The sequence below is a fragment of the Penicillium hispanicum genome (genome assembly GCF_028827665.1).
Source record: "Penicillium hispanicum strain IBT 35686 chromosome Unknown utg000003l_segment0_segment0, whole genome shotgun sequence".
NCBI classification, from domain to species: Eukaryota; Fungi; Ascomycota; class Eurotiomycetes; order Eurotiales; family Aspergillaceae; genus Penicillium; species Penicillium hispanicum.
The window spans coordinates 515,382-533,235 of NW_026623195.1; the positions used below are offsets into that span (position 1 = coordinate 515,382).

Sequence of the window (17,854 nt, forward strand, 5' to 3'; positions counted from 1 at the left end):
GGCTTCTCCACTTATTGACCAGAAGGTCACTGATTCTTGTTGTTAGTACCTACATTATTGCCATGCCAGTTCCTTTGTGGATAGGCACTATTAGTGCTAGATGTGACCCTCTCGGTGAAGTGTTGAACCTAGGTCATCTGTATATATCAAATCAGCACACTGCTTTTTATTTTGTCAATAGCATATATGAAGACTCAAATAAACAATCCCCCTTGACCAAGTCTCGTATATTCATTCATATTAATAAAGATGAAGTACAATATACTCTCTTTGCTCAATACCACCTAACCATGTAAACGTTTCCCTCTATTTCAAATCCTTTACCTTGCAAAGTGGGAATGTATATACCAGATTGACATAGTAGTATATCGTCTGGACATTACTCAACAATCCATTTAAATCGGGATGGGACTTATCAACATGAGAAAGAAGTATCGGCCCTTCATTGCCATACACATTGTTTTTACAGTGGCCATATGAGCCGACAGATCGTCATTACCTAGTATACACCCTCCCATGACCGGAGTAACAACCCAGCCGTTTCCCGGGATCTATTGCCCAAACATTTCTAATCATGCGTTGGCCCAACATTATCGCAGCCAACATACTGTCTTGCACGTTGGCATCAGCACCGCCCGACGTAATAACCATGCAGTTCACCAGAATCCCACCACACGGACTGGCCATCGACCCGGCACACCAGGAAAGATTCAATTCAACTCGTATCGCAGCGGGGCGAGACCGTATGGAGACTTGATCACTCCGACCCAGAAGGAGGCGCCTTCCCATCCCCATCCTCTGGCTTATGCAACTCGGGCAGATCCAGTCCAACCCGGCGAGCCGTTAGGCGAATCCGCTCCTCCTCGTCCAGGTGCATTCCCGGGTTATACCGGTCCAGAAGAGTGGAATATGTACGCTGCGCGCGGGCGTACTGCGCGAACTGCTCTGCTTCTTGGAGGCGGAGCGAGCGTTCCTCGACGGTGGTGGGGACTGAGAACGGAAGAGGGGGCAATGAGGAGGATGAGGGGGAGGTCGAGGGTGGCTCTGTGGATGGTGTTGTGGAGGGTGTTTGTTCTTGCGAGCGGAAGAGCTGGCGGATGCGTTGGTGGAGCGGCGATGGAGCAGCGAGTTGGCGGCGGGGGAGCTCGCGGAGGAGCGCGCGGTAGGTGGCGCGAGCTTGTAAGGTGAGAGGTTCGGCCATGCTGTGGGATGTGTTCACTGCTTGCCGTGGAGATGCCTGGAATTCGATAAACGGGGAAACTCGTTGGATTCGCGCGGGTGGAGCGGAGGATTGGATATCTGCACGTGACCGTATATACAGATGGCCGTGTCTTCTACTTCAACGATCATAAGACTACAAAAAAGCACCGGAAGAAAAATAGGTGGCTTGAAATAACCCAGAGAGAGTCGGTCATTATTGGTCAAGAATATATACCAAAGGTAGAGATTATTCTCCGCACTACGGCGGCTGATCATCACTACCACATCAACGCACTCCTATGTACAAAAATCGTAGCAGAGCAGTCCAGTATATCACTGTCCCAAGCATCATATCATTCATGCCATGGAGCCAATTCCAAATAAGCATGCAGCCAAAATAGGCAATATATGTCAGTCATAGAGGCGTATCAACGTGAGTGAGAAGGGGGGTTGGCGGATAGAAGAGGTAAGAGGGTGTGTATGTATATGGACATGATTTGTGCAGTAGAGATAGGCGAGGGTTAGGTGGGAGGGATTGAGAATAATTCGAGGAAAGTCTAAGCCCGTAGCCAGCCGAATTTCTTGCGCCCAGTCTCGCCTCCGGCAGATGGTTCGACTTGCAAGCTGCGGGCGTACAGGTCCTGGGACATGTCAGCTGATTTTGAACACAGTTGTGGTACGCAGACAAAGGTCATTTACCTCTTCATCACCCGAGAGGCTGGAATCCAGGATCAACCGTTCAATATCTTCGAATCTCTGGGCCTGGGGGTGAGGGGTTTTCTGGCTCCGTTGGATACCGAGAATGACCTCGCCCATGACCTCAAATTTCTTCCAATTAATGCGCGATTTGTTTTCGCTAACAAATGTCTTGTTTCCTTCTTCGGCGGACACCAGATCACGCCGATGTAGGGGAAGGAACGGGATTCGCTCCGAGAATGAGTTTTCCCAGGCAAGGCGGTAGGCGAAATGGCTCCTTTGGGTACTCATCAGAATCACCAGTCGCATGAAATCTTTTTGGGCCTGGACCGGAATTAACTCTCGGGTCTGTGTCAACCGGTGGACAGGAGTTCCATTGATCGCGGCAATCACAGCGCCCAGGGAATTGTAGTTATTTTGGCGCCGGAGTTTCTAAATGACAGTCAGTTAGTTGGCATGGCCTTGAGCAACTGCATCACAATGCAACCAAACTTACCACTGCGATACTCATGAATTTCTCCAAGCATCTGGCGCGGTGCTTAGGTTTGTCGCGGAGAAGGATCATACTAGCCACAAAGAATGCCAAGTGGTTGAACTGTCTGATCATCCGATTGACATGCCGCAGGCTCTTGATCTTATCCTTGTCAACACCCGAGATACTGACATGGCGCACAAGATCCCGTGGGCGGAAGGAATTATACATGATCCAGTCGATGCGCGTCAGCTGCCGGGCAAACTCTTCATCTGGCGTCTCCATGAAGTAGCGCCATTGGACTTTGGTGAGTAAGGTTCGCGAGGTTATTTCCAGACGCAAGGCTTCTTTTTGAGCAGCTTCCAGGGTCAAGACGGTAAAGGATTGGTTGATGGTGTTAGAAGGTTTGTCGGTGTTGGAGGAGATGGAAAGTGTACCCGACAGGCGTGACGTAGAGTCATGTGGCCCATCGCTGAGATCTAATGCACTCATGCTATAGATCGGGTCTTCTTCCTCTTCCTCGTCGTCATCATACGTGCCCGTGAAGAAAGGCACCGGAGAGCTTCGGCCTGAATTGTCGAAGAAAGTCTCGTTGAGGCTGGAGTCATCAACATCGCCATCTCCAAATGCCCAGCCGACATCGTCATCCTCAGCGTTGGAGTCGAGATATGAGCCAATTTCCTTGGCGGCAATCATGTAAAAATGGCTCTTTTCAAGCGTTGTCACAAAATCATGAACGCGCTTCCGTGTTTTGGGATATGCAAAGTCGCCAGGGTAGTCCGATGCCCACTGAGCGATCACATTTAGTAGTCGCAGCTGATCGGCCATGCGGGCCAGTTGATCCGCATTGCCAGCTTCATTCTTCTCAAACCGACTGATCAAGGCATGGAGGAGGGTTGCGGGAGCGGCGAACTTTCGGTAGAGGCATAAAAAGACCAGTGAGAATTTTGAATCTTGCTTTGACAGGGGCAAGGACACGAGGCGATCCACCAGCTCATCAAAAGACAGCCCGGATTCACCACTGGAGTTGCTCTCGCTGCTCGGCTTGGGACGCACGACGGCGCCGGGGCTTGCCGTTTGACTGTCGTCCATCTCGTCATCCATATTCAAAAAGCTGTTGAAGGCGTCTGAGTTGCCACTTCCTCGCCAGGAGGGTTGCCCCCGTTGGCGGTTGGGTTCAGGGATTGGGGAGTGATCTCCCTGCGCAGACGGTCGCCGTGGGTTCATCCGCGCGCCGGATGGCGGAGTTTGCGGTCGCACTGGGTGGGAATTGCTCCTGGCATTTCGAGATGAACTTAAAGCATGCTGTTGCGCTAGGCTGGAAGGGTGTGACCAGTCGCTGGGCAGACGATAGCCACTGGTCCCATCCACGCTTCGCTCCAAGATCGACGCAGCTGGGCCGCCAGCGGCTCCAGGAAAGATGGCGGAAGGGGTTTCCGAATTGGAACGAGCGTGATGCCAATCCTGAGGGGGAGTGGGTTGGAATGACTTGGTCGTTGTTCTCGGCGGGGGAGGGGCCGTCGGGTGCGGGTGAGAATGGGGATGCGGATGAGGATGAGGATTCGGAGTGCGCTGGTCAGACGAAACGAGGTCTGGGCGAAGAAAGGATTAGCCCTGCAGGAGAAGCACCAAAACGCCACGAGGTTATCGACTGGCGGTTCTTCTGCTTCTCAATCCCACTCGAGGTCTCCTGGGGGGGGAACTTGTGTCGATCGGTGGGCTCTGACAGAAAAAGCGTAGCGAGTGCCAGAACCGCGACCCACTTAGTTCCCCCCAGGGGTCAAGGCTCAGCCCATAACAATCCTCTTGACCCTTAATTGTCTCTGGACAAAGAACCCCAGCCCAAACTAGGCGGAAATAAGCACTCACCTCGATGGGAAATCACTGCTCGTAGCACTAGAGCAATGCACATTTGATGGGACCGGGGCGAATCGGGCGAGGTTCGGTAGATCTCGTGTCGCTCGTGGACCGCACCCAGTTCGTTGTCGGGGCGCAGATCAGATTTGCAGGCGACCAGCACGACGGGCAGGGCAATAGCATCAAGGGCATCTGGATCACCTCCAATATCAGCAACGGCAGCCGACCACTCGTCTCGCACACAATGGCGGGCAGAGGGGGTTTGGGGAAATTGCTCTAGGCGTCAGACGTACTCAGGAGGTCGCTCGCTTCGCCCAGCTTGTTGGGCTGGGTAGCATCATACAAGAGCAGAACCCCGTCAATGGTCGGGGTCGAGTTGTCCTTTGCTAGGCGCGGCCAGATAATCTTTTTCCCGCTGTCGAGCTTGACCTTCTTCGAATCAATCTCCAGCAAGCGCACAATGTAGACCGAGCCGTCGAGGGACATCTTCTTCTTGGTTGAATAGGACGAGGGCGCGAGTTTCATATCCAACGCGCATTTTATGAAGCTGGTCTTTCCGGCATTTGCTTCCCCCACCACAGCGATAGTCACCTCGGGAAGGCCGGCCTTGGATGGTTCCTACCGGCCAGTGTAGTTAGTGATCCAATCCGTTGCCTGACCAGTTCTTCACCCATGACGGTGGTCCTCCGCGGCTTTGATACGCACCTCATCGCCATGCTGGGGGCGAGACCGGCTGGAGGCGTCTTTACTCGCCGTCGACGGGCCTTCGTCCTCCTCCATCAATGTCTGACCGACCTTCGGTCCTAAACTCGGTCTTTGGCCAGAATCTAGTTGGTGTAGTTCACCGACGGGTGCAGAAGAGGTACGGCCACCCATCCCGGGTCGCGGTGGAACTGCCGCGGCGGGCATCGCCTGCGCTCTGTCGCTGGACGCCCTCTCCCGGCGGGACTGCTCAGAACTCATAGCGACGGCGAAAGGCAACGGCTCGGGGGTCTGCAGGAAACGGTTGAAGCTCACGAGAAGCGGCTGCGCGGAGGTGGATTATTGAGTCTGTCCAAGGAGCCCGCACTGCAGCACTTCCATTGTTGCCTTTTCGTGGAACAGATCAAGACCGGGCGCAGGGAGAGACAGCCATTCGGGAATTTCCGACAGGACAACGGTCGAGAGGGTCTGCTTCCATGCACTGTGAGAGTGATCACTGCATCCAGATAACGACAGGTTAGATCTGCACATTGCAGCAAGACCGAGGTGGGGGGGACAACGCGCACCTGGGCTCCGACGAAGTGGTTCCGCAATAACAGACTTAACCAGTGCAACAAGGGGGAGGGGGGAATATGTAGGGCCAGAAGGGGAGAAAAGGGAAGGGGGGGATCAGGAGTCGCAGGGAGAAGCAACGGGGTGAATGGTGAGTCGAACACAATGCGGGCAGTTCGGTCCGTGTGGAGGAGTCTATATTCTGGACGTCCCTGGTATTTTTTCTCGGGAGCTGAGTTCTCGTCTCTCATTGGAGTCGGCGGTGGCCCGTTCTCCAGATTTTCGCCCACTGGGAATCCGAACTAGACGACTGCGGCTTCTTCATTCGCTGATCTGCATTCTAAAGCTGAGCTGAACTGGGACACATGGCATTTCGCCAGCTTCGGAGAGCTGGGTATGAGGTACGCTGTGTACACGGTGTCTATCCACTCGATCTAATCCACGGGTCTTGTAGCGATGCCATGCCGCCCCTGAAGAAAAAACAATACCGCCAAGAGCTTACGGGAGAAGGATCTCGCTTAGTCGTCAGGTATCACAGTTCCAGTTTGCTGTCGACATTGTGATTCCCTCGAAGGAGGGGCCAAGCCTCCAATTGCACCGTCGCAGAGGCGATGCGTTGTGGGATTCGCCCGTTTGATAGCTACTAGAGCTGCAGGACCGACTGGCTAGCGGGCCTCTCACCGGGCATGACGGACCACCTGCACTGCGAAGCTCGTCTCTGCACGCATCTCCTGTTCTGGAGACCGAGCACGAAGATCGGGGGTTTGGAGGGGCGGGGGGATAAAGGCTCCCAACTCGCTCAACCATTAACCAAGGGATCCTCCAAGGCTGTGATCCACGAGCAGATTGACTTGACTCGTCAAGTCCTGGTCCCCGCGCGAGGTGCCGGTCCTGCCGAAGTGTCCAATTTTTCGGCCTATCTCGCGTTGTTCGTTGGGTCTCTGGAGGTCTGGCCTCGCGCTCCGCTCTGGGGGCTTCTGGTTCATTGGGCCCGCTAAAGCGCTACTAAGGCGCTGGTCAATCCACCGCCGACCCAGGGCCTCGGTTTGCTGAGTGTCCACGCGCTTGGCCCCGGATGTCACTTGTGTTTCCCCATATGGGGTCTGAGAAGACGACACATTGGGAGCGAGCTGGAACCAGGGACCCCAGACAGTTCCCCCAAATATAGAATCTGTCATTATCTCCAGTCGGACTATCTCACGGTGGGGCTCTGGTCTTATACTCCCCGTCATACTAAGCATGGGGCCAGTTGATACCCAGACCGGTGGAATAAGGCCATATGCGTGTCACGTTCATCCAAGGTATCGGGCCAGTATAACTATGATGATGTCTGATTCCAGATCCGAGCCAAATGGAGAACCTATAGAAATCTACTGAAGGGAAAGTATGGAGGATGGAGCAGAGTGCATTGTTCTGGTGCTATTAGACTCCCATCTGTATTCTGCAGACCAAAGCCGCAACCAATGGATGGTGAATCTCACAAGTATTGAATGTGGATTGGTATCCCAAATGTACGTTTCTGTACTTACTTCACATGCCCACTTTGAGACATTCCCAAACGTCGATCTCGTCAGCCTCAGCCGGGGCGCCTCGAACCACCCCGCCTGTGGAACAGTAACGTTGGGGAGCCATTGACCAGAGTGAGTGATTCTTATATGCCCTCTAACATCCAAGGCAAGTCTTGGAATGCAACCCACAGTCATACACATTCATTATCCTGCAATGACGGGCAAGGGCTGTCAGCCAATCTCGACTGGCCATTAATCAACGGGCCCATAGGACCGAGCTTTCATGACAGGTCCCGCGCTGGCGCGTGCTGGCCACTGCCATTAACCAAAGCCAGAAACTGCATAAATCCCTCAGGGACTGGGCCCGCCTCAGTGCCATCTTCACATCCTTGTCTCAGCTTCCTGACCCTGCCCAGGCCACGGTTGAAGCCTTTCTCGGCAGTCCATGGACCTCGGCTACGACGCGATGGTGTTCTTCCTCCTCGGCCGTGGGGGCGTCCTCTCGTTGGCGGTGTATACCACTCGGCCCATTGATGCTCTTGTGTTGCTTGGTACATGTCATGCAGCTGGGCGCGCAGCTGGGGATGACCTTCGAGGAGGGCTTTGAGCGCTGGCGAGGTGGCTATGTCCACAGTGTTGGACTGATTTCGCTTTGAGTCAATACCACCTGCTGTATCGTGCCCAATATCGCCATTGTTCAACGGTTGGTGCGTTTTGGAGTCCACAGGCGCCTCGCTCGATTCCTGATTCGACGGGGTGGCTTTGGGTGCACAGTAGATCTTATGCGACTGCGTGCACGCCAGTGAGCAGCTAGACCAGAGGGAAAAGAAGTTTAGCGGGCAAATCCGGAGACTGGATGCATGGGTGTCAGTATTAGCGATACCTCATGAGTCCGCATGTTGGACAGCGATATTTGGAGGGTTCCGAGGAACAGACCTCGCAGGAACCGGGCATTATGGCTAGACAGACGAGAGCACGGCAGGGTGAGCCTCGCCCATCGTACTTTGTCTAGTCAAAGCGCCAGGGTTGTGGAGGCCAGGTGTGGTGAGGTGTCAAGCTGGCCGCAAACAATTTGGACGGAGCGACGGAGAGCAGAAATAGAAGAAGCTCCGGGAGTTATTTGTGCCTTAGGCCACCAGCCCCACGATCACAGTTTCCTCTTCCGGACTTTGGACATGAAGCTTCCATTATGACGCGATAGCAATTCCTGAGAATCGCGGTCATATTGCACTGCTTTGCTACGGCCTGCGCAAGTATACGGCATTTGCAAAAAGTCAGTCGAGTTACGCCCAGGGCTCATGGCCAACGCCCTGATCACCCATTCCTCTCCGGTTTGATGGGTCTCCCACCAGCGACACCGACGCTGTTCAAAATGGGTGGAGCACCGTATAGATCGAAAGGATGCAATACGTGTCTTCGGCGAAAAGTCAAGGTAGATTGCCCGAAGCTGGGAGCTAGTGGCCCAACTTTCTCCAACGCATCCATACCCTGACCCCTGTCTAGTGCGATGAAACGAAACCGGAATGCATGCGCTGCCTGAAGAACAGCCACGTCTGCACCGGATATGAGAGGAGCCGTATCTTCATTCTCAACTCAACCGAGGACACAAGAGCTCTGGCTCGGCGGCCGCGCGAACCGCCAAAAGGACAGGCGAAAATAGGGGATGCATCTAGCTCTACTGCCACCAAGCCAGCTCCTGATATTCCGCGATTTGATGTCAATCCTACAATCCGGACTCAATTCATTGCTAATTTCATAGATTGCTTTGTGCCATCAGCCGCAGTTCGCGGTGGAAAAGGCGATGCGGCCACGCACTTGCAAGAAACCTTCCCCGTCTTCATTGGCACAAGTCCCATCCTCGATAAAGCCGTCACGGCCTTGAGTTCTGCCTTTTTTGCCAAGCGGAACCATGATTATCAGTTGCTACGTCACAGTACCAGGCTGTATGCAGAATCTCTCCAGATCGTACACCGCAGAATCCGCATGGGACGCAAATGTGGCCAAGACTCGCTGTTTGCCACTGTCGTTTTTCAACTATATGAGGTATGCCCGACTTGATTTTAGCCGCGTTCTTTGGAAAACTAACTGCTTACTTGTTTGCAAGTTGATAAATTCTTCACCACTGGGATTCAAGGCCTGGCTAGCCCACGTTCAAGGAAGCAATGCCATCCTTTCCCAATATGACAGTCTGAACCCGTCAAATGTGATGGAGCATTTGTTTTGTCGCCAATTGAAGTTTGTCACTGTATGTTCATAGTGTGTGAGGTGTTCAACTCTCACGGCGCATTAGTACTAACGGGATTTGCCTAGGTGTGTGATGCTATTAGAATGCGCAAATCTGCATTTTCTTACAGTCCCTTCTGGAGGAATCCACCTTCAGAAAGTCCGTGGTGTGAGCCAATCGACACGATTCTCGATTCACTCCTTAAGTGTTCGGCTTTCATGGAACGGATTGACCATTTAGTACAACACGGGAAGCCGAGTCTACACCCGTATAGAGATAAAGGGGAGCAGTTGCTCTCTTGCTGCCTAGCCTTGAAGGGCCAAATCGAGCACGGATTCTGTAAGATGCAGACGAAAATGGGAGTCCCCTGGTCAGCCCCATATCAGTCGTCTTTCTGGAGCGAGCTCGACCACTCTATACCCGGTAATCTTTTCTCTGACTCTATCGAATTCCCTTCCCTCTCCTGTGCAGAGTCCCACCTTCTATACTGGACCACCTTCATTCTCCTCTGCCAGCTCATCGATGAGTTGCTCATCTTCCTCAACCGCACGCGCAATAATCTTGCCTTCACTTTGTGGGATGTACCTTTGTCCGATACGGAGGGTCGCTCATATGCTACCCTCATTACTGAATTTCCTGATAACCTCATGGATGTGGCCGAGCATTATGCAAATTTGATTTGCCGCTCAGCCAAATTTCTGGTGCAGCTTGAAACGAAAGCCTTGGGGGCGCAAATACTCCTGGCACCATTCAGCCAGGCCACGCAGTTCTATCACAGCCAAGAGGCCACTGAAAAACACAAATGGTGCCAGGCGGTCTTCACGCTATTTGCAAAACTGGGATTTGGGATTGCCCCCTTCTTGAAGGATATGATCTGGCCTAAATACGAAGCGGCCACTGTAAAAAGATTAAACTCAACATCCTCTGAGGCTTCGAGTGACCAGCCGCTATCTTGAATTTGGTACTCTAATATATGCCTTGTGATATATGCCGTGCCGTGCCGTGATGTGTGATGGTAGCGAAGCTGCTATTGCAGATTATTATATATTATCATTACTATTCACTAACATTCACAACCAACAGCCACCGTTCAGATATCTGGTTTGCTCCGAGCATCGGTAGATAGCATCTCAAAAACATTGGCTCTCATTGGCCACATGAAACAGGCTGGATTTGTCATCACACCCTTCGCGCTCTTCACGTGATCGACTAATTGCGTCAGAGTCCGCCGGCGGCGTTTCTGGATCTTCTAGACACCCATTTTCCCTTTGTACATACATATTGGATTCCCCTTGGTGGTATTATACATGATCCAAGATGTCAGTGAGCCCAGCATCGACCGCTATGCTCCGCACTGCCCTTCGCGGCTCTCGGTTCACTCCCTCCGTCTTCGAGTCCTGCAGCCGGACTATTAGGCCTGCGGCGTTCAGCGCCTGCAGGAACGTCTCAAGTGCTGCCCGCCTTCCTACGCTCACAGCTTCAGAGACTCGACGCCGACCGACACTGCGACCGAATCAGCAGCCCGCAACGCAGACTGGCCTTTCACCAACCAGCAAGCGCACCATTTTTATCCAGACTGAAAACACCCCGAATCCTGATGTGAGTATCCCTCTCTTACACATGTCTAGGAAAAAACTTTCTAACCATGAGACTCTATTTTACTTTTTGTAGGCCTTGAAGTTTATCCCTAATCACTCTGTCCTTCCCGAGGGCTTCCCGACATCCTTCCTCGAATACCTCTCCCCCCGATCAACCCTCGCGCCTCCGCACCCATCTCCGCTCGCCGCAAAGCTTTTTGACGTCGAAGGTGTGACATCTGTGTTCTACGGGCCTGAATTTATCACCGTGACCAAGGCCAGCGACGCGAACTGGGCTCACATCAAGCCCGAGATATTCAGCCTCATCACCCAGGCCGTGACATCCGGCGAGACCATCGTATCCACGGTAGAGGGCGTCGCGGGCGAAGGCTCCCAGGAGGGTGGCGAGGAAGACTCACTCGTCTTCGACGAGGAGGACGATGAGGTGGTCGGCATGATCAAGGAACTGTTGGAGACTCGCATCCGCCCCGCGATCCAGGAAGACGGCGGCGATATCGAGTTGCGTGGGTTCGAGAATGGCATTGTCATGCTGAAGCTGCGTGGTGCCTGCCGCACTTGCGATTCTAGCACTGTGACGCTGAAGAACGGGATCGAGTCTATGCTGATGCACTACGTGAGTTATGCTTTTTTGCCTTTGTCTCTTGCCAAATTCCCATGTTAGCTTGGATTGTTGGGAGTCATCGCTGACCTGTTTTGCCTGCACAGATCGAGGAAGTCAAGGGTGTTGAGCAGGTCATGGATCAGGAAGAGGAGATTTCCATGCATGAGTTTGCTCGGTTTGAGGAGAAGTTGCGCCAGCAGAAGGGCTCTGCCGCGACGGCGGGTAGTCCGCTCGACAGTGCGCCTTGAGCGACCGTGTTATTTTCATTTATACCTCAACATACGCTGTGTACATTATCAGAATTCCCCTTGATCTCGAACGGCCTGTGCGTGCCATGTTAAGCATTCGGTTCTCTGTCTCGTCATCTTCCTGCCTAGTGTTGATAGTTCCGGGGACGACAAGTGTCTGTAAGTTGACAATCCCCGGCCCTCGGATTAGACGTCGCATACATGGCCAGCTTTGTATACTATTGCAGAACCACTTGGCTGTGTTTGCACAGTGGTTGTCTGCTAGAGCAGGTATGTGCATGGAGGACTGGTGGCGTCAGAGCTATCTCTACATTGGGGGGAGGGACTATAGATAGAAGGAATAACCAACGATGGCAAAGGGCCTTAACTGGAAAAGATCCTGTAATCTGTCCATCCTCTTGTTCGTATCCTGGTGCCATGCGTCAGTATGAAGAAAGCAACCTTAATACGGGGAGCTGGGTGCATCTAGTTCGTCTAGTCCATCTAGACCTGTATTTGCCGCCGGGGACCATGGTCTAGACAATCCGCCACGCCTAATACGACACACCTACTGTACCTAATCAGGTACTTGACATACATATTGGGGTTGCGGGGAAACTCCGCCGTACTTTAGTCGTGTGCATCATACGAAACTAGTTGGTCATGGACCTTCTCGCGTAGATGTGGCCACAGCCCTTCTGCCTCAATCTCTTGGTGTAGTAAATCGCAAAAGGCGCGCGATTGACTCCCCTAGTTTCGTAGATCAATCTCTTTGCGTTCGTCATGGTGCTGGCGAGGCTGTTCGCGGTCACCGTTGGATCCCGGTGGGGTGGCGGGGCAGGATGCCCGCACCACCTACGTCAATTTGCCAACCGCATCGCACAGTGGGAATGGCCGAGCTGGGCAATGCAAGGAATCCGCCCCGGAGGCGCGGAGCATCCGCTGATTCGTGATCTAGACCAGATGGAGTCCTCCCACCCTTCCACAGGTGGAGGGATGAGGAGGTATGAGTCGAGGAGGCCGGTGTTGTCTGCACACCTGTATCACCTCTCACCGTCACGGTTTCCGTGCCACGAGCGCCGTTGAAGTGGCACCTGAGCAGCGAGAGTATGGTATTCGCCTCCAGCAAGTCCGGTGGCGCTACACTCGTCGAGCAGGACTGGGCGACGAGAGTGTCGATGGGTGGAGAGAATCAAGTACGGAAAAAGGACTCGAGGGGTGATCAAGCTCTCCCCGCAAAAAGGGCGAATGATCGGCCCCCCTTGAGTCTGACTTCCCCCCCACTGCGACGCGTGCTCAAATCACAACTCGCACACTGCAAATCACCGATCGCAATAATCCGGGGTACGGTTACGCTCACGCTCGCTGTGGAATCAACCTCGAACCCCGCAGGTGTGCGACCCGATCCATGGGCCGTGCGAGGCGGAACTGACGCGAGAGCTAGAAAGCATGGAGGATGGCGTCGAGTATGAAAAGGAGCGTCTGCTCCGTTGTCGATCCAGCACTCCGTTCCTGGAGCGTGGGCTGATGGGCGGTGCAGGGCTCGCACCTCGCTTCCCACGCCAGTTGCAACCCCAGATCGTCGGCCGCGGCCTCTGGCGACCCGCTCCGGACGCGGACAACTCAAGGACTTCATAGCAGACGGCATGTATCGAATAAAACGAATGATCGTAGTGCTCGCACAGCCCTAGAGACCCAAGTCAGTAGTGAAACTAAGGAACATCACCCACGCGTAGCACCGGAGACCGTGGTCCGTGTGTCCCTTGGCCATTCGGGGCGACGTTGCCAGATCTGGGCAGCTTCGCAGAATCCCGTTGATTCGAGTGGATGCGAGTGGATGTGTCGATGCGTGGATGCGTGAAAGATTAATGTTCCCCCGACGTGAGTTACCCCGGTCCCTTTCCCCCCCGCCCTGCAACCTAACCCTCTCTGCTCGCTCTCGACTCTTCGCCTCCCCTCCTCCACTTCCACTTTCCACTTCCACTTCCACTTCTTCCACTGTCTTCCTCCCCATTATTATTCTTTATTATTCTTCTTCTCCTTATCCCCCCGTCATGCGCCGCCCTTGAAGGGTCTCGGTCGCTGCTCAACGTCATCGTGGTCACGATACCTGGAGCTTCTCCCCCGAGCGCATTCCCTTCCGGTGGCGACCATTTCATCGTCCAACGACCTCCATATCTTCCCCGGATTGACAGAAAATCGCCTTCGCCCATTGCTCTCTCCTCTCTCTCCTGTTCGACGCGATCCGCAAATCTTCGTCCTCGGCTTCCTGATTCGAGCTTTGCTGCTCGCTACTCGCTTCTCCGCGGTCGCTCTGCTCGCCCCCGTGCCTGAACGCTACGTGGCGCTGGAATCGGCAGCTCTAACGAGACTCACGAATACCTCCCTCTGCGCATCATCCTGCAATAGATTTCCTGAGTCTTTTTAGAGTGGTGAGTTGCGCAGAGCACCGACTGATTCCCCCGTCTCTCTTGCGCCACCACTCACGCCCGACGGGAATTACTTGCACAGACACGATTACGATAACCCCGGCTTTTCTGATCTCCTTAGTTCGCTTGATCTTACGTTGCTTTTCCTTGTTGCAAGGCGTCTCAGACGGTGGGGTCTTCGCCCGGGTCCACGGTAGACGCACTAGATCATACTTCTGCCAGGTACGTGTCTCGGCTCAGCTTGATTTCTCGTGTCGCCTTGTCTTGTTGCGTCCTGCGCGCGCAATGCGCATCCTTTGCTCCAACTTGCCTTTGGATCGCCACGGTGCCCGACGAGCGCTGCAGCGTCTTTCATTTGTCCCCTGCCTCGCTGTAGAGCGGCCATAGGCTATTTCGCAATGCGATTGGGCACTGCGCTGCAATGCGCGCGTCGGCAGCTGGTGATTTCACCCCCGCTTTGTCACGATGAGGCTCAGTCATGCCACCCAACACGTGCCCCCCCCCCCCCCCCGGCGCATCATGATTTCGTTGCGCTGCGCCGTTGCGATCGCGACTTGCTTTGCCTGCTTTTCTGTTACCTCCCCTTTTATTTCAGGAGACTGATCGCAAAAATCAGTGTTGCACATAGCGCATGCATCTAGCCATCCATCGTGTCTTCGAAAGATCGAGATTGACCTTACATCTCCGACTTCATCGGGCGCGTGGAACAGAGACTGGTGCTTTGTCGCATGTGCTCAGCTCGGCTCGTTGCGCCTCTATACAACCCAACCTCTTCGGTCATTGACCAAACTTGATACAGGTCAGTCGCGCCTTGATCTCCGTTTCCAGACTGTGATCCCCGTGGAATTCCTCGCACCATCTGGTCAAGTCATGTCCCGTGGCGGCCGTCTTCAAGTCTTGCAGGTGGGCGGTTGGTCACAATATCCTTGGCATTATTCTTCATACCAAGTTGGAGTCCGAGGCTGATGCCATTCCAGAATTCTTTCCAGATACCATGACTACGCCATCCAACCGACAAACTCCAATCATGCAGTCCAGTGCAGCTCCCGCGCCGACGGCTACGGCCTCCGCCCGGCTAGAAAGAAGTCATCCGGGCGTGCGCCGTTCCACTCCCGATTCAGAAGCACTGGCCTCGTCTGATGATGATGGAGATCATGTGCCCTTAACTCAGACCATCACCGCGCCAGCTACAAAGCCAGTCCGTCGAACGTCGTGGCTCAACGAAGTGCCGGTCGCGGTCCAGCGAAAGCACTCCCTGCCTGGTGGTCCTCTTTCATCCGCTCCGTCTAACCCCGCCAGCCCTTCGAGCGACCAGGCACCGTGGGCGACCAGTACTAGCCCAGGCCTGAGTGGATCCTTCAATTGGAATCAATCTTCTGGAGGGAGCTCTTTTCCATGGGGCACTGGCATCTGGAACACCGAGTCTCGCAAAGAACCGCCATCGCGCCTGTCGGAACTTGTGCCATCTCCGACGATGACATGCCCCCCGCCATCGAGTGGCGCTCTCGCAGAAGACATGATCAGTCCAACTACTCGCACTATATCTGGTGAATCGGCTATTCCATTTTCCATTCCACTTCACCCTACCCCTAAAACATACCGCTCCCAGTCGTACTCAGTGGGACAAATGGACCCGGAATTTTTGGGCATGATGCCGAACACAGCTGGTACTGGTGTTGGAGCTGGTGCGCCCTATTCTGCTGGCCGTGTACGCGGTCCAGGCCAGATGTCCGCTATGCAGCCACGCGCCTCGCGGCCAAGCGTCCTCGGCGAGCTCGGCCATGACCCTGCCTTGCTAGGCCGTGTTAGAGAAGACGACGACGGGGATGATAGCTTGAATGGCTCCGAAGGAGACCTTCAATACTCTGCCAGTCAGGCTCGAACGATCGAGCAGTTGGCTCGGGAGAACGCGCTGCTACGACAAGCGGCAGCCGGCCAAGCAGATACCCGTTTCCGCGATCGAGCGTCTTCATCTGCTTCAGTTGCTGGCGCCGCTCATGCTCTCCATCGCGTTCGTGGCGGCGCCCTTGAGGAGGATCTTGGCGTCGAAGACCTCGGAGAATTGCGCGATATTCAGGGCTATGGCAACACGCGCGGCAATACGCGCCGTCGTTTCTCCGAGCACTCTGCCAATCTCGAGCAGCAGTTCTCGTCTTTTGCCCCCCCTCTGGAGAATCGTGCGCTTGAAAATGTTCGAAAAGCTCATTGGCAGACCTCGCTTGGCTTTGGCAGTTTTGCGGACATCCCCCAAAGCCGGCGTCATTCGTTTGCTGATATCCCAATGCGACATGCATCCGTCAGCTCGGTTGATTCGCACGCTACTGCCACTCCCCGTGCTGGGCTCGGGGAGCGTGATGAGGGATATGGGAGCATCAATGACTATGCGAGCCCGTCGATGCAACCCCGTAAGAATCTCCTTATCCAAGTTGTTGCAGAATTGTCACTAACAAACCCTTCTGTATTCAGAGTCATTTTACCCGCGAGAGCAAACGTTTCGCGGGGATGGTATATCGGGAATCCCAGCTTCTCTTAACCAGTATGCGCTATCTGGAGCTTATGGCCGCCAGCCACCTGCCTTGTCGCATACCCATCAGAACCAGTTATTGTATATTGTAACCTTCAAGTGCCACCGTGCGGATGTATTCTATATCCAAGAGGATACCGGGCTTCAGGTGAAAGCTGGTGACCTTGTCATCGTCGAGGCCGACCGAGGCACGGACCTGGGCACGGTACAGCATGCCAACATCTCTCTTCAGAAGGCCCGCGAGCTCAAGCAGCAATATGCCGAGGAGCATTACAAGTGGCTCATGATGTTTTCTCGCCAAGGCCAGCTGGAGGGCGCCAATTTGGCCGGTTCCGGTCTGAATGCTCGAAGTGCGACCGGGGGCATGGGGCCTCATGCGCATGGCGTGCAGGAGACTTCCACGGACATCAAACCCAAGCTGATCAAGCGCCTTGCGCAGAACCATGAAATCCTGACCCTTCGGGATAAGGAAGGAAATGAGGCTAAGGCGAAGCGAGTCTGTCAGCAGAAGGTCGCCGAACATCGGCTGAACATGGAGATTCTTGATGCCGAGTTCCAAATGTGAGCCTCTTTCGATCTTTGCGAGTGCGGTAGTTTACTAATTCTTACCCAGGGACTGGAAGAAACTAACTTTCTACTATTTCGCCGATTCCTACATCAATTTTAACTCGCTGGTCACGGATTTGTTCAAAATCTACAAGACAAGAATTTGGATGTCAGCCATCAATCCTGCTTCGTTCATCACTCCCCCAACCCCCGGTCTACAGGGCTCCAGTGGAATCAGCAACCCGCTCTATAGCCAAGATGCACCGCATGCCGAACGCCGCCACCACCATCAGCATGATGGCCGAGGCTTCGGCGGGGCCCGGGACGCTGTTGATGCTGGACACGATGGGATGGCGAACCCTGCAGGCGTGCTTCGAACTGCCTTTACGGATTCCTACCAACCATTTGCACCGCCTTCACGCCAGGCAGATGCGGGACAAACTGACCCCTTTGGGACATACTCTCCTACCAGCTTTGGGCCCATGGAGACTGGTTTCTCCGACTATACAGCCGGTAGTGCCGGCTCGAATGGCGCCGCTCGCATGCATCCAGCGCAAGCTGACTGGACTAGCCGATTCCAAGGCTTGTCTCTCAACCTCTAATACCTCTCTATCCCCCCTACAACTCTGTACAATTCGAATACCTATGACCCGCCTCGAATTCATTTCCGCTTTTCTCTCCGCCAACGAAGAATCCCCCGTTAGACTTGTTCGATCTC

The 17,854-nt window shown here is 54.1% G+C and overlaps 6 protein-coding genes across 6 annotated transcripts; 4 read left to right on the top strand and 2 right to left on the bottom strand.

The window, feature by feature from the left end:
* Nucleotides 1-757: 757 nt before the first annotated feature.
* Nucleotides 758-5,458, bottom strand: N7459_002596 (putative Ras guanyl-nucleotide exchange factor RasGEF; the record flags this gene model as incomplete). Its single annotated transcript, XM_056941781.1, has 8 exons — nucleotides 758-1,299; nucleotides 1,693-1,855; nucleotides 1,900-2,328; nucleotides 2,393-3,960; nucleotides 4,205-4,459; nucleotides 4,519-4,843; nucleotides 4,931-5,251; nucleotides 5,303-5,458. The coding sequence occupies 8 exons, from the start codon at nucleotides 5,456-5,458 to the stop codon at nucleotides 758-760; spliced, it is 3,759 nt and encodes a 1,252-aa protein (XP_056801664.1).
* Nucleotides 5,459-7,268: 1,810 nt separating this feature from the next.
* On the bottom strand, nucleotides 7,269-7,985 carry N7459_002597 (uncharacterized protein; the record flags this gene model as incomplete). The annotated part of the gene is made up of 2 exons (XM_056941782.1): nucleotides 7,269-7,839; nucleotides 7,957-7,985. The coding sequence occupies 2 exons, from the start codon at nucleotides 7,983-7,985 to the stop codon at nucleotides 7,269-7,271; spliced, it is 600 nt and encodes a 199-aa protein (XP_056801665.1).
* A 374-nt stretch (nucleotides 7,986-8,359) lies between these two features.
* On the top strand, nucleotides 8,360-10,167 carry N7459_002598 (Zn(II)2Cys6 transcription factor domain-containing protein; the record flags this gene model as incomplete). The annotated part of the gene is made up of 4 exons (XM_056941783.1): nucleotides 8,360-8,419; nucleotides 8,491-9,030; nucleotides 9,092-9,232; nucleotides 9,298-10,167. The coding sequence occupies 4 exons, from the start codon at nucleotides 8,360-8,362 to the stop codon at nucleotides 10,165-10,167; spliced, it is 1,611 nt and encodes a 536-aa protein (XP_056801666.1).
* A 361-nt stretch (nucleotides 10,168-10,528) lies between these two features.
* On the top strand, nucleotides 10,529-11,658 carry N7459_002599 (NifU family protein; the record flags this gene model as incomplete). The annotated part of the gene is made up of 3 exons (XM_056941784.1): nucleotides 10,529-10,810; nucleotides 10,883-11,422; nucleotides 11,515-11,658. 3 exons carry the CDS (start codon nucleotides 10,529-10,531, stop codon nucleotides 11,656-11,658), a joined length of 966 nt encoding a protein of 321 aa, XP_056801667.1.
* A 762-nt stretch (nucleotides 11,659-12,420) lies between these two features.
* Nucleotides 12,421-13,275, top strand: N7459_002600 (uncharacterized protein; the record flags this gene model as incomplete). The annotated part of the gene is made up of 3 exons (XM_056941785.1): nucleotides 12,421-12,641; nucleotides 12,740-13,029; nucleotides 13,082-13,275. The coding sequence occupies 3 exons, from the start codon at nucleotides 12,421-12,423 to the stop codon at nucleotides 13,273-13,275; spliced, it is 705 nt and encodes a 234-aa protein (XP_056801668.1).
* A 1,785-nt stretch (nucleotides 13,276-15,060) lies between these two features.
* On the top strand, nucleotides 15,061-17,738 carry N7459_002601 (PSP1 family protein; the record flags this gene model as incomplete). Its single annotated transcript, XM_056941786.1, has 3 exons — nucleotides 15,061-16,471; nucleotides 16,533-17,151; nucleotides 17,204-17,738. The coding sequence occupies 3 exons, from the start codon at nucleotides 15,061-15,063 to the stop codon at nucleotides 17,736-17,738; spliced, it is 2,565 nt and encodes an 854-aa protein (XP_056801669.1).
* Between the last annotated feature and the right edge of the window lie 116 nt (nucleotides 17,739-17,854).